At 43.2% G+C, this 26,244-nt stretch overlaps 1 protein-coding gene across 1 annotated transcript in view; it reads right to left on the reverse strand.

Moving 5' to 3' along the window:
- Nucleotides 1-888: 888 nt before the first annotated feature.
- Nucleotides 889-26,244, reverse strand: part of HPSE (heparanase) — a 26,043-nt gene continuing 687 nt past the window's right edge. The window contains exons 3-14 of the mRNA XM_019552632.1: nt 26,173-26,243; nt 22,832-22,977; nt 19,693-19,818; nt 19,088-19,261; nt 17,799-17,970; nt 16,801-16,848; nt 9,043-9,136; nt 8,352-8,458; nt 7,026-7,140; nt 4,406-4,524; nt 3,359-3,505; nt 889-3,232 (exon numbers count right to left, since the gene is read on the reverse strand). Coding sequence (XP_019408177.1) covers nt 3,073-3,232; nt 3,359-3,505; nt 4,406-4,524; nt 7,026-7,140; nt 8,352-8,458; nt 9,043-9,136; nt 16,801-16,848; nt 17,799-17,970; nt 19,088-19,261; nt 19,693-19,818; nt 22,832-22,977; nt 26,173-26,243 — 1,479 coding nt within the window. The 3' untranslated portion in view covers nt 889-3,072. The remainder of the gene's footprint in view (nt 3,233-3,358; nt 3,506-4,405; nt 4,525-7,025; nt 7,141-8,351; nt 8,459-9,042; nt 9,137-16,800; nt 16,849-17,798; nt 17,971-19,087; nt 19,262-19,692; nt 19,819-22,831; nt 22,978-26,172; nt 26,244) is intronic.

Here is a 26,244-nt window from a genome sequence, read left to right on the forward strand (position 1 = left end):
TAGAAATAGCTCTATAGACACAGATATAACAGATTATTTTTCTTCAGGTTGATCTGAGGATAAGTCCCATTACTGTATGATTCATCATGCAGAAGCATTAGTGTATCTAATAAAAAATGCACCTTTATAGTCTTGACTATTCAAAAGTATTAAAGGCTTGTTGAAGATTACAGTTAATAAGAGGAAAAGATTACTGTATATGTGACTAAAGCCTGCTTGGGCTGCAGTTTAAATTCATGGCCAAACTCTTATCAATTCTAGTGTAAATAGACCTTTGTGGTTTTATATACATAAACTAATGCTGTGCATAAAATCTTTTTGCTCTGAGTTATGCAGCCTTCCAAAAGGAGACCTGAAAACATTTTTTTTCATTGGTCTGCGAGTATGAGGTGAGATCAACATTTATAAATGTTTACCAATAAAAATCGAATCCCACCAAGCCAACTTATAACATATAGTAACACGTTTGTATTTTCAAGTTGAAAAGCATTATCCAGGTTCTAAATATCACCAGTTATTGGTCCATAATGGTAGTTACATGAGGAAATAAACCCAAACTGTCACCATGGCTCATTTTTTGAAGATATGGGAAATAAGTCTTTAAATTATTAATTCCTTTTAATGCCTTCCCACAATCTTTGCCTCTATAATATTATATCCCTTGTGATTTAAATGGTAAGATAAGTGTTTGTAAAGTAGTGTCTTGTCATGTTCCACAAAAAAATGTAATCAAAAAAGGTTGCATCATTCAAGGTTTTGTCTACCAGGCACTTATAGGAAACCACAAAAAGACTGCTTGATATAGCCTAAATGGAAAGGAAGAAATTCAACTGTCAGGTTCCTCTCATGACCGACCATATGCTAAAAACAAGTCACTTAAAAATGGAATTACCAAACTGTAATATAAATTACTTTATTAAAAATGTGCAAATATAAAAAGTCACATACAAATATTAAAAACAGTGTTGACTGTCTTGGCTTTTTAAAAAACAGTTTAAAAAGACAATCAGGCTAAAACCAAATTGAATCACTTAGTTTCAACACTTTAGTTCTTAAAATTAAGAAATTTACTGATCTAATTTAGTTGTCAACAGTCACTTATGCTGTCTACTTACTTCAGCAATTAAACTTGAATAATGAAAAGAAATGTTTCATTTGATTTATAGCCCATTTTACTTCCTCATATGTGTGTATTAGCACAATTCTGCAATTTTGTGGTTGAAAACATTGCTGTGAAAAAAATTAAACACAAATCATCTGTTTTCCCTGAAAATGTTAAATGATACTTTATAAATAAATATCTTTAAATTGTATGTTTTAAAGTTCTAAAAAACAATACTCAGATTTGGTGCCTTATCTACTCAATAGTGTCCTTTCAAATTCTGAAAAACAAAATAGAGCTATGTGGTACTTTTCCCCAATGCACTTCAAAATAAGCACAAATAAGTGGATGTCATATAGATACAAATACGAGTTTATCAGAGACAGCAGTTGTGTCTTCAGGTACCTCACAGATTTGAGATTATAAATTTGCATTTATTTATGAAGGAATAAGTAGTTCTTGTGGATAGGAATTGTGCAGAGGTGAAAGTTGTGTGTATAAAGAAAAATGTAATAGATTGAAATGAGAAAAAAAATGGTATGAAAGTTTGCCAAGAGAAGGGTCCAGCTGCAATTCACTTCTGGTGGCCCAAAAAATCTGTATTGGTTTCCTGAATTTTGTAACTATGAAGCTGGCTCATGGGTCTGTTTGGGAGAAATCACCTTTCTCCTAGGGCCATGGAATGCTACGTAGTTATTCTGAGCCTGGTCCCTCACCAAAGTTTTTCCAGTGATTTTGGGCTTTGGCTCAGACTGTCTATTCCTCTTCCTCTTCAAGGACAAAAAACAGGGACTGCCAAACCGATCATAACTCAGTGACATCAGGGACCTTTATACAGGAGACCCTTTTTTCTGATGGAGTTACAGAAAGATTATGGGGTTTTTAAGTCTGAAAAATGAGTACAGGCTAAAATGGATACAGCTTTTTATTCTTGCTGTATCTATAACCTTAATGAGCACTCAGTCAGGCACTAGCGATCATTAGGATACTGGAAAAGACTACTATGTTGCGGGATTCTTTTCTCTCTCTATGAGATGAAGTGTCTTTAAAACTGATACTGAGTATTGAGTATGTTGACAAGACGACAAGTTTATTTATTCAAGAGCTTTGATTATGTTCTGAATATGCAGGACTAGAGCCCCAGCTGATGTAGTTTGCCATAACTCAGTGGAAATCAGTGGGCAACAGTCATTTTCACCCAATTTCAGATGATCTGAGTTATGCCAGGAATCAAATAAGGGGAAAGAAGTATGCCTCTTCCCCTGTTCCTTTAGCTATGCTTTTAGTGGACCTAATTTCCTTCTTTCTCATTTTCTGCATTCTCCCCAACTCTGCTTCCATCTCCTTCTTCATATAAAACTTTTCCTTATTTTGCCATGGAGCGTGTTTTCTCCTCTCTTTGCTCCCTACATGACTACCAACTAATCAGAGATCCCAATGATCAGAGCTCATAATTCATAGTCCCCACAATTGCCTCCTGCTTTGTCACATTTCGTAGGCACTGAAGAAACCATGCAATGAAGACATTGAGGTATAATCAGAAACACACTAACCCCATCTTTTGTAAGGGAAAAAACAGTGCTGCTATAAAAACTGTGCTTACATATTTATAAGAACTAGAAGATGAGGGACCTTTTAAGTCTCTGGCTGGGAGATCTGCAGATGCAAGGTAACTCTTGTGGCAGAGGCATACAGAATGAAAGAATGGTTGTAAATGTACCTCTTAGAGACAAAGAGAAGGAAAAATCAACCTCTTCCCCCTGGAAATAAAGTTCTTGAGGCTCAACATAAACATATTCCTTGCACACACCATACACAGTTTAAATTTATGCCTTCTCCTCCCTCAGGTTGTGCTGTTGCCACCAACAGATTTGCATCAAGATTGCCAGAATCTTGCCAGCTCCTTACTATCAAACCTTAATTCTAGCCACACTGCTATTATAAACCCCCTGGGAGTGTGTGCATAACATTTAAATGCAAGCAGTAGCTTTGGCATTCTTTATGACATAAAACCCATATGAAAAAGCTGGAAGGCCGAGCATGCTTCCTGGACTGAGGGGTTTCTCGTTAAGTGTTGGCAGTGTTTTATCATCCACCATCCTTAAGACGTGACCATTCAACTGAATAGATCTGTAAAGAGAGAGGTTGTTGGAGTATTTATGCTTTGTATTTAGAGACTCATAGAGACCTGGTTACAGGCCACCTACTTGTGAGTTGGGGTACTTTTTACAACAACAGAAAATTATGTCTTCTTACCTTGAAAATATGTTATCTTTCCCATGAGGTAGTAAAAGGTATTCATCTATGTGTTTATTAGATAAGTAATAAGGTAGCTGCAAGCGCTTTGTGATATTGTAGAGGTTTAAAACAAACAGTGTAACATCTCCTTCTTTGTACTTGGGGCTGAAAGGTAAGAGAGAGGGCATATTTATGACCAGCTCTTAAAGTGAAGTTACAGAATTGTGAAGAAAGTTCCTCCCTAACTGGGCAGAGTCTGTCCCCTCAGCACCAGAGCACATGTGCTTCCACAGCCTGAAGTGGTGACAAATGATTCCTTGTGGCTATCTGTACTTTCCCCACAGCATACTGCTGAGCTGCTCCCTGTTAGGGCTCATAGTTTCCTGGAATAGAGGTCCTTGCAGGGAGGGAGCAACTGAATCAGCAGCTCTGGCTGCAGAGCCAGCTCCTTGCCTAGTCTGCTGAGGAACTGTGATGGATGGCAGGGAGATAAAAAGGAAATCCTTCCACTGTAGAAGGATCCAATGGTGGGTGGCATCATTACCATTTTTAACACCTACAGGCTTCCCCTGCCACTAGAGCCCCACTGTGCAAGGCTCTGTACTAATGCAGGTCTCCTTTCTCATACTGGGGAAGATTCTACAGACAAGACAGGCCAGGGCTGGAAGGAAAGAAATGTTCCCATTCTAAAAATTGGGGACTGAGGAACAGAGAGTTTTGGTAGTTTCCTAAGGCCATTCAGGGAGATTATTACAAGGCAAAAAACAAACCCAGGTCACCCATTGTTTTTTACCACAAGCCAATCCCTCCTTTCTTAGGTAATTTTGGATAGCAATTCACATGACCTGCTCATTTTAACATTTCGTCAGAAAGTCTCTAATGTTTTAAAAATTTCCCTCACAAATCTCCATGTTACACTGTGTGAATGCAGAACATTTGCAGCCTATTGCAAAGCCTATTGTGGGCTATTGCCATGTTTTCATGGTTTCCCATGGGCTTGTACTGCAATGGGGCCTTTGCTTTCCAAGTAGTCCTTTGTCCTGGGTGTTGTGTTTAAATGCTTACTGGTGGTAGTTTGTGCAATGAAGGTATACCCGAAGCTTCTTCTGGTCTGCCCCCTTCAGGCCAACGTGCAGGACTTTGGTGCCAACCAGCTTCTTGTATAGCAGGGAAAGCCAGTAATCCTGTGTTGCACAAAAAAAAAATCCAGTCTGGCAAATTAGCTGTCAAGATCAGAGTAAAATAATACCCTGAGGTGCTCTTGTGAAATGATACCATTTTCTTTAACATTCAAAATCTGAGCCTGACAATCAGCCAAGATCCTGAGGGCTGTGCCCGATTTGCATGAAACAAGTACAAACAAGCATGGATGATCATATCCATTTCCCCCCTTATCACCTTATAATTTGTTATATTCAGGTATACAGGATTCACTGTCAAATACTGAATGTTGAGCCCTGCTGGGTGTGAAGTCTCAGGCTGAAAATGCAGTTTAGCCCCAAAGCACACTTCTGATTTGCTGTATGCTGGCTACAGTGATAGTGCAGTGAGTGCGCCATCCCCATCAAATTACTGGAATGTGAACACTCTAAAATGCAAATACTACCAGTCCTTTCAAACAAGTCCAGCTGCACCCACTGGTGCAATGGTAGATAAAGAAGAATGTAATGATATAGGCTGTGTTTGCTTAAAAGTGAATCCAAGTAAAAACGCTAGAAGGCTGAGTGCACTCCCTGGGCTGAAGGGTTTCTCAGTAAGCACCAACAACTTTCACTGCCCCTAAAATATGAATTCCACTTTTATGATACTCTCATGTTTGCCTTTTATCACCTGATAAGAGATTAAAATTGGATCTTTCATGTACAATTTGTTCAATTCACAAAAAATGGGAAAGAGAAGCAAATTCTAACCCTGAACTGTAAAATGAATGCATTCATATAGTGTGTTTAGAGTCACTGTGCTTGTGAGAAGGCGATACAAAGCTGTTCAAGAGGGAGATGGAAGATTTGATTCTGAAAAATGCTGGGTACTTCCTACAAGGCACTAAGCACCTTGAGCTTCCACTGAAATCGATATGGATTGAGCTGTCCTCAGCATTGGAAAGAAACAACCGATGTTTGGCTCCACGTGTGCCTGGCGATACTTAAGCCTTTAAAACAGCTTTAACCATTTACATTCTTCACTGCTAAAGTGGCCTTTCAATAAATATCAGGGATTCTATCCTGAAGGTGCACATTTTTGCAAGCCCAGAGCAACCTCACAGAAATCACGGCAATTACACTAAGGCAAAAAACAGGCAAGATCATAACTGTGTCTTTATATTGTTGAACTGTTCTTTTTACACTCAGTTTTTTATTGATGAGTTCAACTTTCTGTCTGCCACAAGAGAGCACTGTAGTGCTAGCAACAGGAAAAACCTGGTCTTTGGTTCAACTTACTAGATATGGCTTGGAAAACAACGCAGAGCTGATAAGTTCTGTTTTTTTGCAGTATCATTTCCTTGACCATACCCACACCATATGAGGACCACATCAAAGCTTAAAAGCTTCTAGCTGTCCTAGAAACTGTCTTTATTTTCATATTTCTGCTGGACCCTGGACACTGTCTGATTTTCAGAGCAAAGGACGTGGACAAGCTTCACTGCTCTGCTGGGTAACTCACCAGCAAACCCAAAGAGATGGGTTTGCTTATGGTTGTATACATTTCCCACTGCTTCCATAGCCCACTTGCCAGTTCCAATTCTGCAGCTCTTGAACTTGTAAGAAGCACTCTGGCTACACTCCAAAATCCAATGGTTTGGTCTCACATGGGGTTGAGCAGCCTTGAGAGCACTTGTGAAGACTGTTATTTTTTGTTAATGTTTTTTGTACCCAGGAACAAGCAGTGGCTTTTCATTTTGATTACTTTTATTTCAGATTAAAGAAACTCCTCCTCCACCTGCAGCCTTGCCACTCTGATGAGAACACAAAGAACAGCACTGTAGCTAGAGACACTATTTGCTGTATCAGCCCTGTTTCCTGGAATCTGTAATAGCCACAACTTGGGTGGGGACCACATGTGGAGAAAAGGGAAGAAAAAGGCAGGGAAGTGTTACTCCCTCACCTAAGTGTAGCTGCTTATTTAGACAAAACCAACAGAAGCTATAATGCAGAAAATGTTTCATCAGAACAAAACACTGTTCCAAATAACACATGTTCTCTTTGTGATATAGGAAAGAAAAAAGTACATTGGTTTTCGCTGTGATAAAAGCTTGCTTTGTACTTAAATAATATTATGTTGTTAGCTCATAGTTAAAAGAGCTAAACAGTGATGTCTCATCACAACTTTTGGGAAAAAAAAATCACTCGCCCAAAAAATACCCAAACTAAAAACACTAAACAAAATCCTCATGAGTCTGGAAAGTTTGGACCATGATCAGATTTCTCTCAGGCTCATCTCTACTGCTAAGGCTCAAAGACTCTCTCAACATTTTTTGCTAGAGGTTGCTTTGCTATAGCGCATTTGATCCATACTCAGAACTTAATTGATTTTAGACAGAAGGATACATGTCTGTGAGTACCTTTCAGTATTTGCAGCTCTTGCCAGGTTGTTATAATAGCTGACCTCTGCCTGTACATCAGCTTTAGCCAGCATGTAAATATACATATATGAAGTTGTTATCAAACTAATATTATTGTATACTTACAGGCAAGGGTTCAAAATTCTGATCCACCAGGTGATAGGTTCCTGCTCCAAAGAATACCTGTCTCATCACCACATCAATTCCCAATTTAGCTGACAGTCCTAATTTGTCCAGCCACCTGCAGGAGAAGAGAAAGACAGATAAGCTAAACATTAATGCAAACAGTCCTAAAATATGTAGAAAAATACCTGTTGATCTAGACTAAATTATGTAGATTAAATTATTTTTTGACTTCTGCGTACGGCAGAAATAAGAAAAATGAGACAATGCCGACTCCAACAAAACACTGTGCAACAAAATAAAAAAATAAAAAAATCAGGAACTGGAGAAGCATCCCTGGAGAAGCATTTTGGATTGGATTCTGACTAGCTACCTGGTTTAACTGTACTGTTTCCTTGAACTCCCAAGCCATTTTCCTCTTTTGCATTAACAAAGGCAACTGGTGGAGCTAAGGAGTTACTATATGATCTTGAGTTCAGCACAGGCAGATTGAGGTGGACTATCAGATGCTCAGGTTATATTTAATTCTAGCAGTTGACTTTCATTTGACAATTAAATTCCCTAGACGTTTTTTGGTTGCCAAGATAACCTTCAATAATATGAACCAAACAATAGTGTGGTGTCTTTCTGAGTTTGCAGACAGATAAATTAAAGGTCTGAGTATTCCAGTCATTTCAGTGAAGTTTTAACTCTGAAATCTGTTAGGGACAATTTAAATACCAACATGGTTAGTTGTTTTGAGATTAGTCTGGGTAAAAGAAAGAAAAAAGAACATCTTATTGTACGGGTCTTTTCAAACTTGTCAACTGATCCTATGTTGGCATCACAAGTGGATGGGACACAAGTTACAACTGAAGTTTGGGACTTTACCAGAATTACTTCTCCAATTTCATTGGATGCTGGCAGCCATAGTTTTTGTGGGTCATGCTTCCAGTTCTAAACCCAATCTGCTACTCTAAAGAAAGGTACAAAGGCCATGCCATCCTCTATGGACTGCACTTACTTAGTCCTGCTTTTTTACCTATTCAGAAGACTGAGAAACCTATTTTTCTAGCCAGAAGTTACAAACTACTGCATATTTGGCTATCCTTTATGCTTAAATCTCACAGATGCATTTTGGAGTAACAGCTTCAGGCCATGGGAAATGGATGGCTTAAGAGCAATGAACTTAGATCTGTAAATGCATGAATGTTACTAGGCTTCAGAGAAACCAACAACCATTCCTACTTAGTCAGGAAGAATGTTGCTGATATGCCTTTAAAGGTAGAGCTGTAAGCAGGTCTCCCAGAACCACCTTGGAAAAGAGTAAATGCATGCTGTTCTACTTACATAAAGCCAGCAACATACGCATTAGACAGTCTGGGTGCTCCACCTCCATAGGCTGAACTTGTTTCTCCTAACCAAACTTTTTTGCCAGGAACAGTTCCATCAACAATCTAGAGAATGTCATATTGTTAGGATAAAGAAAAGTAAATAAGTAAACCCATGGGTCTCCCTAAATCAATCAGATCCAGTCAGGTCTCTGGGTAAGTTGTATGAATTTCAGAGGTTTTTCCTAGCAAGCTCAGGTTGAATGAAGCACAGCTCCAGGGAAGATCTGGTGACCAGATGCAGAAAATGGAACATAAAAAATGTCCTTACTCACGCTATGTGGCATCTTACTCTGCATGCCATCCTACTGAAGTCAGCAGGAATACATTGTAAATGAGATACTACTTCATGTAAAAATGACAGAATCCACCCAGAAATTCCATCTCTGAGGCTGTGACGGCATGGGCAAATCCATCTGTTTTCATTTCTGTAGTGTATACTCTCTCCAGCCTTATGGTTAAATGACGATTCACCTTCCATCAAAATATTTCCCATAGGATCAGATGTTGTTAGCATTGTTAATATTTGTTACATTATTTACAATGAGAACAATCTCTTAGATTGCTTAAATTAACTGCTAGTTTATCCTATTCTAATCTACACTCAGTATTGGATCTAAGTGTGAGGACATTGTAACAAAACACTGTACCTGAAAAACATTGTTTATTGCTGTAATAAAGGTATCCAGCACTTCAGGGCTCAAGAAATCCTTTCTGGTAGCAGTTCGGCCATTTACGTAGTAACTGAAAAGTTAAGACACCCCCAAGAGAGCAAAAGTAAATGAAGCAGCCAAGAAAATAAAATGTGATCTAAAAAGCTTTGTTACATAGTGCATTTATTCACATGACTTCAGGCTTTTCTTGCAACCTTAAATTTAACATTCCCTGCCTCCTTTCCCTCATGTGCTTTTCAAGTATTCATAAGCTCAAACTGTGCAAACCACAAGCTTTCATGGTTGCAGTTTGAATTTGCATCCGTGAGAGCACACTGATCACTGGCCATGAGTGACTGAAAAATCCTACACTTATAAAAAACAAAGCTTTAAAAAAAAGAACCAGGATCCCAAATTATCTAGTTTACTAAAAAAAAGTGTGTCTAAGTCCTTTATGATGATAAACAGAAAAAAAACCCTCCAAATTGTTGGTGCTATTAGGCTTTGGAAGCAGAGGTTCTAACTTCCATTTTTTTTCTGAAGGACTTTGCTGATCTTGGGGTCACTGGGATGGTTACACACCCAGAAGACGGATACCTGGGCAATGGCTTTCCCTGCCATCAGCTGAAGTGAGGTTCAAGTCAGATGTATCCAACTGTGGGTTGGGAGATCAAGGTCTTAGGGAAGTGCTGCTCAACTGCTGGCTGACAAAGCCACGTCTTCTGGCCCCTAGGGCTTCCCATGGGTCTTGAAATGTGCTGGTTAATTTTAAATTACAAAACCAATACCACATTTCCTAAAAAGGGTTTCTGCCACTCACACTGGACCTGACCGCTCTAAAATATTCCAGCAATGCTCTCTGCTGCAGGTGTGTTTTGTATCAAAATCCCTTTTCGATGCAGTTGCTAAATTTCCATCATGACAGATTTGCTGTATGTAGTGAGGTATTATTTACTGAAGAGTTTTTATTAGTCTCAATTTGCATTATTTCTCTGGATTTTATAAAACCTAACAACATAGTTATTTCTTTTTAATTAAATTAAAATTAGTAATATGGCATATTATACAATATTAGCACAAGATTATATCATATTATGCATAACATCATCCTGGTAATGACCTCAACAATAGACGTTGACCCAGAAGAGCACCTCTATTCATCTACTTAGATTCTACTGAAGTCAAGCACGATCAAGTATATACTGAAAGTTGAACATGTTTTTAAGAGCTTTCCTGAATTAGGCATTATATATCCAAACATCAACATTTCAAAACAATGTCACTACTCTATAAATCAGAGGCAGGCAAAATACGGTTGCCGGCCTGCCAGGCACTTTCGCCCAGCCTGCATCATCCACCAATGAATTGTACCCCACCCTGCTCTTCCGCCCATGGGGGTGGGAGCAAGGCACCCACGTATACACATGCCCTTAACATACCCTATTGCACCCCACTCTCACTACTGCAGGTGGAAGGGCCCGGCCTGGCCAGCAGGCAGCTTCCAGGCAGGGCTGCTGCTGCAGGGGACCTGGTTGGCTTCCCTAGCATCCCACTTGCTCCAGGCAGCAGGTAAGGAAGCGGTGGAGGTGGGGGTGGAGCTGTAGCTATGTGGGAGTGTTAGAAATATTATTAAAAATGTATAATGAATAGAGTGTTGTTAGAACTGCACAGTTTGTATCTCGTACCTGATAAAAAGAAACACCACCAAGGACATCCCTCCCCTCTTGGCAAATTTACTATCTTTTTCCTATACTCCCCCCAAGCCTCCCTCTGCTTTCTCATGCAGATTACAGAAGCTGTAATTCAAATGACTGTGTCCTTGAGAGAGAGAGGATTTGAACTTTTGGTAACCTGGAGAGCTTTCTAAGCATGCGTAATTAGCTAATGCATATATGCCTATCCGCCCCGCATACTTAAGTAGTTAATTATAATGCACATGCGACGGACGACGTGACGTCATTTCATGTATGTTTGTATGAACCGGAAATGAGTTGTAAGAGTTCCTGTTTCTGCACACGTGCCCAGGAGAAGAAGATAAAAGCCAGCTGAGAGGTTTCCTCGGGGGCAGAGTGGTCTTTTGTCTCCACTCTGACCCTATTTGCAAATATACCCTTTGTGTTGCTAATAATGTCTGCCTGAGGAATTATTATTCGTGAGCCTCCAAAAGAAATGAACCGTAATTTTTACATCAGGAGTGTGGAGTGTGGGGCTGGCTGCAGTGTAGAGTCAGTGCCTAGAGGGTAGTGGCAGCCTGGAGTTGGGTGGAGAGTGTGTGGGTGTGAGGGAGTTGTGGGGTTCCCCCCAAATTCCCCATGCTGTGCAGCCCCCACAGGCAGCAGCAACAGCAGCAGGCGGGGGCGTGTGGGGGACTGATGCTCGGCTCCGGCCAGCACTGCACATTGAGGTGAGAAATGCAGCCCCCGCTGGTCCATCTCTATTGCTGTTGCTCCCTGCCACACGCACACAGCCCCTGCACTGACATGGGTCATGGAGGCAGGAAAGGCAGCTGGCTCCAGTTCATGGGGCTTCCCTCCCATGCAGCACAAATGTGGGGGCTGCGCATGTGCAGTGAGGAGTGCCGGCAATAGACATTGCCTGGCAGCTGCACTTCTTACCATGATGTGCAGCGCTGGCCAGAGCAGTGCACTGCCAGGCACCAGCACCTGTGCTGGGCACCAGAGCCCTGAGCGCCCAACATCTTCTGCTGTGTCATAGGGGGAGTGTTGGGAGGGTCCTCACCCCCCCATACCCCACAAGTGCTACACACCCAAATCCTGTCTCCACACCCTACCACATATACACCCCCCTGAACATACCCTGTGCCCCACACATACACAGCCTCACTCCCTCACAAACCCCCCCACCACTCACACACACACATACACCACCCACAATATACAAGACTAAGAATTTATTTTTGAGTTATTATGCAATCACCTCTATATACACTATGCAAACACAAATGACAATAATATTTTTTGTAAAAAAATTAAAATATGTTATAGTCAGTGTTTGACTTTTAGTGTATGATTTGCTTTTTCCCTTGTGGTTCTAAGATGGCAACCCTTCCCTCCAAAAAGGAGTATTGGGGGGACAAGGGGAGGGTAAAAGTCCAGTGCTAAAGGTCAGGGGTTAGAGACGGGACTTCCAGTCCCAAGGTGGCAATCAAGGGGCAGGGCAATTGTCAAGAGGTGGGGCTACCCATGTGGCCCATGAAAGCTCACCAAACCTTGTTAAATGGCCCACCACCCCAAATAATTGCCCACCTCTGGTCTACAGCCTCATTAATGTTTGCAAGATTCTCAGGGTATGGCAGACAAATAAATTAAACTGATTAAGAAGATCCAGGGTTGGGAGGGGGGTGGGAATTACCATGCATTCGCTGCTCCATGTTAACTGTTTCCTGTGTCTGCTCTAGCTCATGCTAAGTGGAAACTGATTTGTGGTAACTAAGGAGTTGTTTCATTCAGGGGTCAACTACCTCGGTTTAGCTTTCACTTACTGCAAGATAGAGCAGGCATGCTAGATGGTGACTGTGGGGCTTGTGGAATGACACTGAAACAGACCAGAGCATGAATCATTGAGGCTCGCAGCGATGCTCAGGGTTGGCCTTTTTAAACTAAGACTAAACCCCACTCTTCCGAGTCATGCTATGTCCTATGTTCAGAGACAACATTTCTCTAAAATTATCAGTTACCTTCTTGTTTGCTCCCTACACTTCTACATGCCCAGAACCCTCACCTTCTATAGACATAGCTTTCACTGGCACTATTCTGTTCCTAAAAGTAATCATGTCCATCTAATTGCAGGCAAGCGATGGTGCTTCAGTCCCCATGACAACTGATATTTTCAGTTAAATAGGACAACAGGTAAATTTCCCTGACCTGCAAATGATGTTTTTTTTCCATCTAATGTCCCTCTCACAATCATGTTACTGTTTGTACGGTTCTACAGCTGTAATAATGCAAGGCCATTCATAAACCTCTGGTATCATAGAGCAGGGGTGGGCAAAATGTGGCCTGGGGGCCAGATGCGCCCCACCAGGCCATTCTATCTGGCCCATGGGGCTCCTAAAAAATTTAGAAAATTAACATTAATCTGCCCTGGGCTTCCTGTCATGCAGACCTTGATGGCTTGCTGAAACTCAGTAAGCCGCCCTCTGTCCAAAATAATTGCCCGCCCCTGTCATAGAAGAACCTCGTTTCTGATGTGTCTAATTGGGAACTGCCATTTTTGTAGAGCAGCTTGCACTTTCAGTCTAATTGGCTAGGGACAGAAATAACACATAAACCAGCACAAGTGATCAGAAACCAGCTAAAAATGTAACACAATAGAAATTCAATGCACATAAACCATTTTCAAAATGGTTGCAACTGGTTTAAGACAAACCCGGATGAATGTAGTATCAGACTTAACTGATTTGGTTAAATTGGTTTATTGAATTTCTGTCCCAGTTTTCCTCAAGATTCAAGTTAACTCACAGTCCCCCAGCATCCTTGAATGCTTTGCACCTCCCTGCAAATACCCGCCCCCTTGTAGGGTGGGCAGATTAGCCTTGGCTCAAGCTCCAGCCTAGCAGAAATGTTTGCTCTGACACCCGCAGCCTTCTGGCCTTGGGCACTGCAGGCATGTGGCTGCATTTCTGGAATCAAAAACAAATGTCTATTTACTTTCTAATTGGTTCAATCTATGCAGCTTAGGCTAACCTGCGAAGATTCAGCCTCAAGCTTCTTGACTCTGTACTTAGTTATAGTGGTTTACCCCAGTTAAGCCTGAGAAGTTACTGTCCTTTTACATGTGAATGGTTTCTTTCTCACCACCCAGCAGGAAAACATATGTTGTGAAATTTCTGTAGGATTGCTGAATTTTGAGACAAGCTAGACTGCTGCTCCTTGTATAGGTTTTATTGGGTTTTTCTAAATGTGAAAAACCCCACCTGAAATCCTCCAAGACAGAAATATTGTACCATTGTTTTGGTCAGAAGAAAATGCCTAATGACCTGTGATAATTTGAAAAATGTATTCAGTACCTTCATCAAACCAAGATGAAAGACCCCTCTTTGTGATGACACTTCATACTCCTGTCCCTCTCAGACCAGACTTGTAGCAATCACCTAGGGCTTTATGTACACTATGTATGTATGTACATATGTACACTATGCCACAATATGCTGACTGTTGACTATGTTTAGAATGATAAAATCCTGCCTTTCTAGGATCTGCATGGCCACAGATTTTCATTTATAAGTGAACCTTGAAAGGATGATAGCTTTGCATTCCAAGCAGTCTATTAGACAATCCTTGTATTTAAAAAAAAATTCTTTTTTGATTGCATTCTTTATTTAAGACCAAGGAGAAAGAAGGTAAGACAGCTGGGAAGCCACTTGTACAGCATTGGAAGGAGGTAGGACAGGCAGGCACAGGAAGGGTATGGTCTGCATCAGCAAGACAAAAAAGAAAAGAAAAAACTAGCATCTTAGATGGAGAGAGATAGAAATCCTTTCTGGCAGTCTGGCACTATGGAGAAACATCATCAAAACTCATCAGGCAAAGTCACTACAAAAAGATGTCATATAGTCAGGGCTTACATATGCAAAAATAAACCATTACTGTTCCAAGACAAGTGGCAATTAAATTCTTTCTGACATTTTAGCACTCTTTTCTTACTTTTACCTACATATGCCACCCTTCCTTCTCCAAGGCAAAGCCGGTAGACTTGAAAGTATTGCTTGAACCATTCTGAAACACAGGAGTCTTTAGACCAAGGGTGGGCTAAATATGGCCCACAGGCCTGATCTAGCCCTCCTACTGAATGGATCTGGCCTGGCTGGCCCCATGCACCCTCCATGGGGTCAAGTCCTGCCCACTCCTGCCTGGGGCAGCCTGTGCTGAGCTCCAATCTGCTGGCCAGGGCCAAAGCACACAGTTTCCTAGCAGGGCTGCTGTCAGTGCAGCTGCAGCCACACTGGTACAGCTTGGCTTTTCCCTCCTCCAGTGGCTTCTCCTCCTGCCCCTGCTGCACCACTCCAGGCATCAGGTAGCATGGGGAAGGGTGGTGTCCATGGGGATGTGTACTGGGCAAGCAGTATCTGGGCAGCTGCAGCCACACCAGAAGCAGCCTCACTAGCAATCTGCATGTGCTGGCTAGGGCCAGGACGAGGGCCATGGGAAGATGCAGTCAAGAGTGCAATGCAGGTTGCCCCGGGTGGGAGTGGGCAGAGCTCAACCCCAAGTGGAGCACTGTGGGGGCAGCCGTGGGCTGGATGGAGGGTGGGGGTGGACTGTACCTGCACCACATCACCCAGGTGAGCTGTGCTGCATGTGCCTTCTGCCCCCTCCCTTCCTCCCCGCATCCCTGGCCATCTCCCAGGACCTAGCACTTGAGCAGACCCCCCACATGTATAGCACTTGGGTAGATACCACACACTGGCCACATGCCCCTTAACCCCCACCCACACACCATATATCCCACCACCCCACCCCCAACACAATATACAAAAGCAAGACTTTATTTTGAGCTATTATGCAATTACCTCTATACACAATACTCTAAAAAACATAAATCAGGACAAAAATAATTTAAAAAATCAAATTAAAATGTTATAGTAGATGTTTGATTTTTAGTATATGATGTATTTTAATCTATAACTAGCCAATTGCCTGTCAAGAATGATGGGGACTGAGGAGGAAGGGGTTGGGATGGAGTGCCACCACCTAACGTACCATGCTGCTGCTGTTCTGCCTCTTGCAGGGACTGGGGTGGGGGAGCTGAGGCCAGCAGGACCCTCTGTCCAGTCCTCAGTGCAACTGGACCCTGTCCATTTTGTTTTGTTGTTCCTTTTATTAAAATGAAAATACTGTTAACTCACTGTGAGTGCATCAGCTGTGAGTGCATCAGCTGTAGGGAAGATGTCATAAGTGTGGCTCTTACATAGAAATTCTGGTTCTAAAAGCACTATTTTCTACTGCTTGAGCTGGGAGACCCACTTTGTAAGCAGGCTTATTAGCTCTGCATGTGACCTCCCCACCAGAGGGAGACAATATGCCATATTGACTGCATGCATTTTGAACAGCAGCTGTCTACAGGTAGAGGTGGTTGGAAAATTTTCAGACAATATCTTAAGAAAATGACAGCTTATTGAGCCCATAACATTTTATTCAAAACCTGCTGGGTTCAGTAAAATCTTGCCAAATGCAAGGCAGAGTTCTGAGTGAACTTGTTTGGATTCCTGCTTCAGTGTCTAGATCCCTGGAGTTCAGCACAGCTCCTCTATGAAACTGGCAAAGTCAATCATCAACCCACAAGAACAATTGCACTGAGCAGCACAGGATCTATGGAACATCTTTTTCAGCTGAAAGGTGGAATGACTCATTCCACGCTGAAGGTGGACAGCAAGGGGGATGCTAGGACCCCGCCACTGCTGCTGCTTGTTTCCTCAGTGGCAAGGGGAGAGCACCTGCAGCCAAAGCCACCATACTGAATGCTACCAAAGACCTGTGTCCATGGGCCAGATCTAAAGATTCCAGCAGCCTAATATGGTCCATAGGCTGAAGATTGCCCACCCATGATCTAGTTCATGGGAAATGTTGCAAAAACTAAATGTCTTGTGAACTGCAAACCTTGTCTTTGGGACAACTCTACATAAACTGATTTTGTTTTACTCTGCCTTTGCCCTTATTATATTTTAAAATTACCGTTAAAAAAAAAAAAGCTATGTCAATTATAAAAGCAACCGGACACATATTTTGTACTTACTGATGCCAAGTGACAGAATCAATTACTTTCCCTCCTGATTTCAGAAAGCTGAAAGTAAAGAGCAGAGTTTCATTACTATGTTAAACATACTGAATATTGATAGAGAAAAGCAGATAATACTGTGAATGAAGGGCTGATAGTGACAACAAACATGTCTTTAATGCAGTCAAACAGCAGCATCTAGACTCTAGGCCTTAAAGCCAGGAACATCTAGATTCAAATTCTAGTTCTGATAACGACTTGCTAAGTGATCTTGGACAAGTCACTTACCCTTCCTGGGCCTTAGTTTAGCTCATCTATAAAATGGTACTCAGTGAACTGTTGAACGGTTTACCTAATGTTTGTGTGGTTCTTGGAGATCCTGAGGTACAGGCCACAAGTTACAACTTTTATTTAAGCTGAATGTGTTAGAAGTAGATTTGAACTTTTTTGAGTGAGGAAGATATTAAAAATCCCTCCAGAATTCTCTCTCTGGTACACTGGAATGCTACTAACCTATGCTAAGTGATAATTTTTTTCTGGATGATTTAGACTTTCCCATTTCAATTCAATAAACATTCTTTGTGCCTTATCCCTTAATCTTCTTCCTTCCCTCAAGTTGATGCCTACAACTTAATGTATATAGTATACTCCTACTTATGCTATTGTTACTTTTGGTACTATATCACCAACTGCAAGGTGTGCAGGTTAGTGAAACTCTGCTACGTTGCAGGGATGGATCCTCAGCTGATTTAGATATTACCTGCAGCAGTGGAACTGGGCTAAATGACATTAAGAGCTGACGCTTCGTCTCTTGCATGCAGTTTGGGTTTCAGTTACACACTGTGAGGGCAGAACTGATTCTTTTCCAAAACTAAGAACAAATGAATTCTCAATGGCATCTCATTCTTTCAGTGTCGTCTTTAACACCTTCAGCATTCTCAGACCCAACTCCTACAGCCTTTGTTCAGTTTCCTGCCCTATCTTATCAAGCTTATGCCTGTTTTCTGCTTTCTTACCTCCTCAACAACTTCTGAGTATTCTTCCGTGGCTGACCAACATCAGGGCCATACAGTTTTGAATTCCTGTAGAAACTATAATTACTCAGAAGGTGGCGTAGATGAACAAAGTCTTGTCCTAGTTGGAAGCCATCAATATACATGCCAGACTTTTTCCTGAAGCTGTTTGGCTCTGGAAGAAATGCATACACACAGACTCTTCTTAGTAGGCTTCCAAAAGAAATGTGTAATGATTGGGTCAAAATTTGCACAGCAGTAATAACTGACCAACTTACAGGGTGCTAAATGCAAAAAGCAGATACTAGATAAGCTACAAAGCAACATGAAATGTCAGGAAAAAAAGGACCGTAGCAACTTCAGAAGACCACTCCCTACCATCAAAGGCTTATCACAGCTAGTATCTTCTCCAGTGCTCTGCCTGAATTATTTTAAATATATAAGAAAAATCATCTGCACTTCTCTAGCACACTTCATCCCTAAGTGCTGTACAAAAAATGAACTGATGTTGTACAAATTAAGCAGTGAGTCTCCTACCATTTCTTTTCACCAATAAAACACCATTTTATTTTTACTTACGCTGTACAGAATCAGTTCTTGAATAGGTTATGGTGCCCTGAAAATTAATGTCAACTGCCACATGATAGTGGTTATCCCAGCCTGATCTAGCTAGCACCCTCCTTGTTCTCTTTCACTTCCTGGCTTGCTATCTCCCTCTATCTTCTTGGCTCCAAAGAACCTCCACCATCCTCTCCCATTAATTCTTTCCTCAGAGACCGCTGCTATCCTCCACTACTTCTCACTGTCTTGCCACCTGAACTAAGCTTCTTCTACTACTCTTTCCTAACATAGTCTACCTCTAGCTCCCCCATTCCCAAACCTGTGTTCTTTCTTATTACCCACTACCAGGGATGCTCCCCCTCCCTCTCTGGCAATGACCATATTTCTAACCTCAGCAATATTTGTTTCCCTGCCTTCTCCTCCCTAACAGAGAGCAGTTATCAGCATCCAACAATCTCTAGGCCCTAAATGCCATTACACGGTATCTGGAAAGCCCCAAATTGTGATCCATCCTGTTTCTACTTGTAAAACAATCTGAAACACATTTGAATTATGGTTTTACAGGTCAGCTGGCAAAAGAGATTAAGACACAGGCGTAACAAATCTGTCACTCTTGAACTGGGTTTGCACATCAAAGAGTTTTCTGAAATGTTGTGCCATTCAGGTAGAAGATATACTTATGGCTCTGATTTCCTTAACACACATACACATACCTCAGACCTGTCACTTACCGTTCCCAAGTTCCCAGGACATGTTGTACTTCTGGGAAGCACAGTAATCCAAGAGTAACTGAGCATTCGAACTATCCCACTGAGAGTTGCCTTTCCGCAGCAAGGCATTAAGTCCAAAGACCAGCTGAAATTCTGAACAATTGGCAAAGTTGTAGAGAATGTCCAGTGTACTTCCTGTAAGAAAAGGAAGGGAATAATAAAACTTTTTTCTTCGAAGGCCTAAAGTACTAATTAACCTAGAACAGAGTGCAGCCTAATGCCTGCAATTATTATTTTCTTTATTGCTGTAGGTGCACATGGCACATGAATCACAGGGTCCTGCCCTGTGAACACAGAAGGCCTTTTCCTGGAAAATGCCAAACACCTTCTCAAATCCTGTTGGAATTGGCAATCATGTTAAATATGAAATAGAAAAACATGGACTAAGAGTAACATGTTCAGAAATGCTTGAAAGGTGTGGGTGTTCCAATGATTTTCAGTAACAATAAGGATCTTAAATGCTTTTTGAAAATGAGACTTAAGTACTTCTGAAAATTTTGCTGTGAAACACAAATCAGTTTCCAATCTTTTATTGCAAATTGCAGCTCAGGAGTCAAACATCTTACTTGTAATGGTGGTGGTGTTGTGTTTTTTCCAATACTGTTCCTCAAGGATTAATTTCTCCTGGATGGGCCACTGAATTAGCAGTTGTTCTTCCAAAGCAAAAGGAGTGGAACTTACTCCACAAATATCTGTAGTACAAAAAAAACAACCATGAGTGAGCCAAGTAATAAACTTTTCATAGTGTTTTTTTAGGCTATAGTAAATAGAAGATCAGAGTCCACATAAAGACAGACAGCTAGTTTGTACAGAGCTGATCATACAGGCATTTTTGTAGACTGATTGCTCCTACCATATTAACCATTTGAGAAATGGATGGGAAGAATCAACCCAATCCTGCTTAAATGAAACGAGCCACATGAGATGTCTGCTTCATAATCCAACAATATTCAGTCTTTAGTGGTGGATGTAGCCCTAGAGTGGTAGCTCTTTCAGTGGGCATAGCTGAGCAGCTCTGCACCTGGGGCAGCCATGTGATACTCAGGGTAGCAAAGGCTAGTACTGATTGCAGAAGTGTGATCAGTAGGGCTGTGCGAGGCTTCAGACAGAACTTTGGATCCGGAGACACTTCGGATGCTTTGGGGTCCAAAGCAGCACATCCAGGTCAAAGTGCTGGCCTTGTTAGGCTTCCTGAAGCGGTTCGGAGCTTCCGAAGAGCTTCGGAGCTGCGTTGGAGATCCGACCATAGGGTATAATGGGGAAACAATAAAATATCTATAACGTTGCTTTTTGTCCAATTTGGATGAAATTTTCAGGGGTGGTATACTCTGCAGAGAGCATGAGGTCTGCCAAGGTTCAAGAAGATTGGTTTAGGGGTTTGTGGGGAACTGCACCCCAAATTCGTGAAAGCCAAACTCATGTCACGTCTAGGCGTTACAACATAGTGGGGTGAAAACTGCAGGGGTGGTAGCTCTTACTGAGGCCACAAATCCTGCCAAGTTTCAAGAAGATCAGTGCAGGGGTTTGGGGGGAACTGCCCCTCAAGCTGCAGACAAGCAAAACTGGTGCCATGTGTGCTGTGGGACTGACTGTGTCTGTCTTGGGGCAGGGAGGGGAGACACTGCTGCAGGCCTGGCTGCTAAGCTATTGTGTTACCAGTTACCAATCAATCTATCATGATTCACACAGGGACTAGGAACTTAATACACAGAACCTAGCTACTACATAAGGACTTAACCAGCATCAATTAGCACCTACAAAACCAGGCTAAGGACAGGAAACAATCCATACAAACAATCAACTGGCCCAAGACAGAGAGAGTCTTGGCATGAGTTTTGTCTGTCAGCAGCCAGAGGTGCAGGGCCCCAGAACCCCCCAGCACCGATCTCCTCGACAGTTGGCAGGCGTTGTGGCCTCAGCAGGGGCCAGCATCCCTGCAGCTGTCACCCTGCTGCACCTTAACACACGCAGTGTCACCCATGGCACGAGTTTTGCTTGCCCACAGCTTAGGGTGCAGTTCCTCCCAAGCCCCTGCACTGATCTCCTTAAAACCTGGCAGGCTTTGTGGCCTCTGTAAGAGCTACCACCCTGCAGTTTTGACCCCCCTGTGTTGGAACACACAGCCATGACATGAGTTTGGCTTTTAAGAATTTGGGGTGCAGTTTCTCCCAAACCCCTATACCAATCTTCTTGAAACTTGGCAGGGTTTATGCTCTCAGCAGAGGCTATCATCCCTGCATGTTTCCTCCAAATTAAACAAAAAACAACAAAGTTATAGATATTTCATTGATTCCCCATTATATCCTATGGCTGGATCTCCGAGGTGACTCCAAAGCTTCAGAGCTGCTTCGGCTGGATTGAGGTGGAAACCCAGTCTGGAGCTCCAGATCGGATCATGGCCATCCGAAGTGGTCGGATCTGAAGCCGGATTGGATCGCTGCCAACTCGCACAGGCCTAGTGATCAGCCTAGTGCGGCTATTCCCCTCCTGCAAGGCAGCACCGAGGGTTGCTGCTCTGGTCACCCCACTTAGGTACACTGCAGGCTTTTTTGTGCTTTTACAGATTGCAAGCATTTTACTGGATCGAGCAATATTCCCCACTACAGACCCAATTAAAAAAAGTACTTAAGCATGTGCAAAGTCTGTCTGTGGGAAGTCCAAAATGCCTGCCTTGGGATATAGTGGGTTTAGATAACAGGCAGCATAATTTGGTAAACTTTTGTTAATGTTTAAGTTTTAGGAGGCCTTGTTCTAAAGACCTTATGAACTGCAGCCCCTAGATGTACTGCACCACACAAATAAATAGAAAAACCCTCAATACAGGAAGACCTGTCATTACCCATTGTCATTGCATGACATAGATAAAAGCAACATTTCCTGCTCCATGCAACAGGAACTGCCTGTTCCTGCCTGATCATGTCTAACATGATCCCACATGAAATGGCCCTGATAGCAGTTCTGGAAATCCTCACTATTGCCTTCACATAGCATTAAATTTGTATTTATTTATTTACTTATTTTTACACATCTAAGATCATAAACCACACACTGATGCCATCATACTGAAAACAGGAGAGGATGTTTGCTGCAAGAAAACATATAGGATTGAAAGGAACGTTTGACTTCATATTTAACACTTACCAGCACCCTTGGATATTACCATTTGTCAAGGCTCTCCACTGTAAAACCCACTTTAAGGAGCTATGCATCTTCTCAAAGAAATATATTAGAGGCCAAAGCTTGGCACTCGAACAAGCCACCAATATCTTAGCTCTCAGACCTGCCATATTTAAATGTAACGAATGGGACCCCAAATTGTGCAGCATTAGCCTCCTAGCCTAGTCAGTGTTCAGGCAGAATAATCTCTTTTCTCTCATCTGACTGTTTCTTTTTAATTCTGTGTACCACTCTCCCAGTTATAGGAATTGGTTCCTTCAGCCTTCTGGTGTAGTTACAGCAGGCCCTACTTGCATGTGCTTTTCTCTCCAGCAATAGGAACTGAGTCCTGAAGAACTTGAGACAGATTCACGAACATCAGTCCAGTTACTGATATTTAAGCCTGGACTGGAATCATGAATCACTGGTGAATTCTGAATGCTGCTGCCATGTTTTTGCTGTATTTGCAGTGGGCTTCAGAGTGCAGCCTTTAACTAAGTCAAAGATTGGTTGTTGGTTAAACATGCTTCTCCACACCTTCCATTTTACCTTGATTTCCCTGCAGTTCCCAAAGCTCTCTCTCTTCTAAAGTCGAATCCTTTGTTGGGTCAAAGATCAGGAAGTCTGTCTTGGTGCCACCAAACCTCAACAAGCCTGGAGACAATCCTTTGGCTAAAGTGCGCAGCTTGCGATTGCTGTGGGAGGGAACATGGAGAAACTGAACAAAAATCCTCATCACAATCCAGCAAACCAGTCTTATTTGTAGAGATGGAGTCTGAACCAGATCCTTGGATCTAAATACCAGGGACATTCAGATCCAGATCCGCACTTCGCAGCACATGGCCTCAAGGGCAGAACATGTTCCCATTCCCTTTTATATCCTAAGTCATGTTACTACAGAGGTGGGCAAAATACAGCCTGCAGACCAGATTTGGCTTTTAAAGGGATTTTGTCCGGCCTGCAGAAGGTCCCTCGGCACCACCTGACCCAGGTGCAGAGAGCAGCCTGGGTCATGGTGCATGCAGCCAGTACCACTGTCTCCAGGGATGCAGCAGGGCTGGGGTGGCATGGCAGCTGGGCTTGCTTCCCTGCAGCCTCTGAAGCAGCAGCTCCTTCCAGCTGCTGCTGCCAGTTTATGCTGCCATGCTGGACCCAACTCCACTGCCCAGGCACCCCATCCCATTTGCCTCATACCTACTGTTGGAGGTACTGGATGGAGTGGGTGTGTGGGGTCTCCGTGAAGACTGACCCAGGACACATGTGGGCAGGGCGTGTAGCTGGGTGGATGGAATGGGGCCAGGGATGGGCAAGGAGCAGCACCCAGGAGCAGGATGGGTCGGTGGGGCTGGGGCCAGGATCAGGGGACTGTGACACCATGGGGTAGGGGCCTAGAACAGAGCTGCCACATGCTGCCTGCATGTCCCTGCGACAGGTGCTAGTTCCACAGACAGGGGCATGCTGGGAGCAGATTGCGGCTCTGTCCCAGGCTCTGGCCCCACACTGTCACCACGGTGATCCTGATCCCAGTCCTGCCTGCCAGTCCCACCCTCTGACACTGCTCCCCACCCATCCATGGTCCCATCCCATCTGTGTGCTCTGCCCATGTGGTCCCCGACCAATCTCCATGGAGACCTTGGGATCACCAGGTGGTGACAGTGTAGGGCTGGGCCCTGGGGTGAAGCTACTTAGAGAGTTTTGGTGAGCTGTTGTGGTGGGAGCAGATGCTGACAGCCTGCAACAGCTCACCTCAAACTCCCTAAGTGGCCCTCTGGCCCAAATAATTCCCCACCCCTGCGTTCCTCTTTGTCTCCTTCTATGCCCACCCATTCACACACTGCCTGGGTTGGCTACAGCATCCCCATATCCATACTCTGCTACCATGTCATGTAACAAGCTGCCCCTACATCACTGAACTGGCACATGTAGGAAGTTGTAATTTTGCAGGTGAGGCAGTGCTGTCCAAGGAAAACCCTCACTATCAAGGAAAAGTAGCCACAGATGTGGGGGATTGGACTAGATGACCCTCAGTGTCCCTTCCACCCCCAAAATTCTATGGATACAATTTGGACAGTTCTTTGCAAATGGAAGGTATTTAGTTATTGTTTTCCCCTCCCTTCTCCACCCAAAATGCTAACAACTGGCGGCAACGACAGACCCCATATTTCAGGCTCAAATGCTGGTACCAGCATATAATGTTTTCTCTTTTTATCTTCTTAGACCAGACAAAGGCCTTAGATCTACAAGAAAGTTGCACTGCTTTAATTTAAAACTGATATTAAAAATGGACCCTGCATTGACTTCTGCTAAACCCACATCAGCCCCTTTTAAACCATCAAAGACAGTCCACACAGGAGTTCACACCTGTTTAACTCTGCAGCTTTCAAAGAGCATTTAAACTAAGCTATGAAATCTTCTGCATTCAGACAGGCCTCTCCCTGGAGTAACAAGCAGGACTTGTGTTCCCAGAGCACAGCAGCCACTACACAGGAGGAACAGAGATACTTCCTTAGCATCTAGTCACCATCTGCACTGGTGCTATTTATCTCCCTTATGAGACAACACATAGGAGATTAACAGCCACTAACAACTTCCTTCCAGTGGCAGAAAAAACTGACAGAGCAGGAATCAGGAGCTCTTTGATTGGCAGCTAGCTACTCTGCTTTTACTCTGCTGCTGAATATCAGAGAGGCCCGAAACACAGAGCCACTGCACCTTCTCTCAGACAGGTTGGAGGATACTTCCTTCTCCTCCTCTTGTTGCACTGCGAAAGTACCAGACTTTTAGGAAATAGCTCAGCTCCAGGATCTCATTCCCAGGGAGTGAAAAAAAAAAAAAGACAGGCAACCAGGAAGAACCCTACACCACGGCAGTTTTTTCTGGTGGCCAACATGCACGAAAGACAGGAAAAGCAGAGAGAGGGGAATGTGTTCTCTCCCATGAGACAGTTACTGCATATTAGCCTAATAACACTGACCAGTAGCATGCCATGGCAAAAACCATGATAATAGCCTACTGTGCAGTGTTATTAGGCTAATGCACAGTAAGCATCACTAAATAACTATGTGCTGGCGCTACTGCACAGTAACTCTAGGTACTGCTCATTTAGTTAGTATTTTATTATTAAGGAAATACTAAGCTAAATGTGCAGTATCTAAGGCTCATTAATGAATATGTAGATGTACCCAGTGATTCTCAACTGGGGTGGGTGGTGTATATACTTTTCAGAGTGCCACACAACAGCAGCACTGTTTGGTGTGAAAACACCTCCATGTGATTCACAAGGTAAATGCAGAGATTTCAACTAGGAACCCAGGGTGTGAGAAACACTGTCTTGCCCTGGTCTTTCTGAGGCCTTTGCCACAAAGAACAGCTCTCTGATTTTTCCACAGTCACAAAAAGAGCAACAAGCAAGAACCAGCATTTTCTGAGGGGGGTTGAGAGGGGTCCAGTCTTGAAAGGCCCATGAGGGAAAGAAAAGTGGGACACAACACAGGAAAAAAAGGCTGGGGAGATGTGGACAGAGGGCACAAGGGAACCCAGTGCACAAAGAATGAGAGGGGTCTGCCGCCAGCAAAAGAATGAAGAGAAGGAGATGGGAAGGTGGGGAGCCACAGGGAGAGGAAAGCAGGAAGAAGAGCTGAAGAAGAAAAGGCTTCTGGTCAGAGAAGAAGGGTGACAGCTGAGGAAGGAGCTGCAGGAAGCCAGGCTGAGTCCAGGGCAGCGGGTGGTTTCCTCGGGGGCCGGGGAGGCTGCAGGGGTGTCACAGCAGGGCTCATCCTGCCTCAATCGAAGGGCAGAGGGAAGGAGTGGGACTCGGCTCTTTCCTCCCCCGCACAGCCACGGGGCCGGCACTGGCGGGACATTTCGGGTCCCTTGGGAGCCGTACTCACCCGAGCAGCGCAATGTACTGCGGCGCGGTGGCCAGGCTGGCGTCCAGCGTGAGGGACAGGAAGGCGGCGCTC

The sequence above is a fragment of the Crocodylus porosus genome, unplaced genomic scaffold (assembly GCF_001723895.1).
Source record: "Crocodylus porosus isolate Cpor-Errol unplaced genomic scaffold, CroPor_comp1, whole genome shotgun sequence".
NCBI classification, from domain to species: domain Eukaryota; kingdom Metazoa; phylum Chordata; order Crocodylia; family Crocodylidae; genus Crocodylus; species Crocodylus porosus.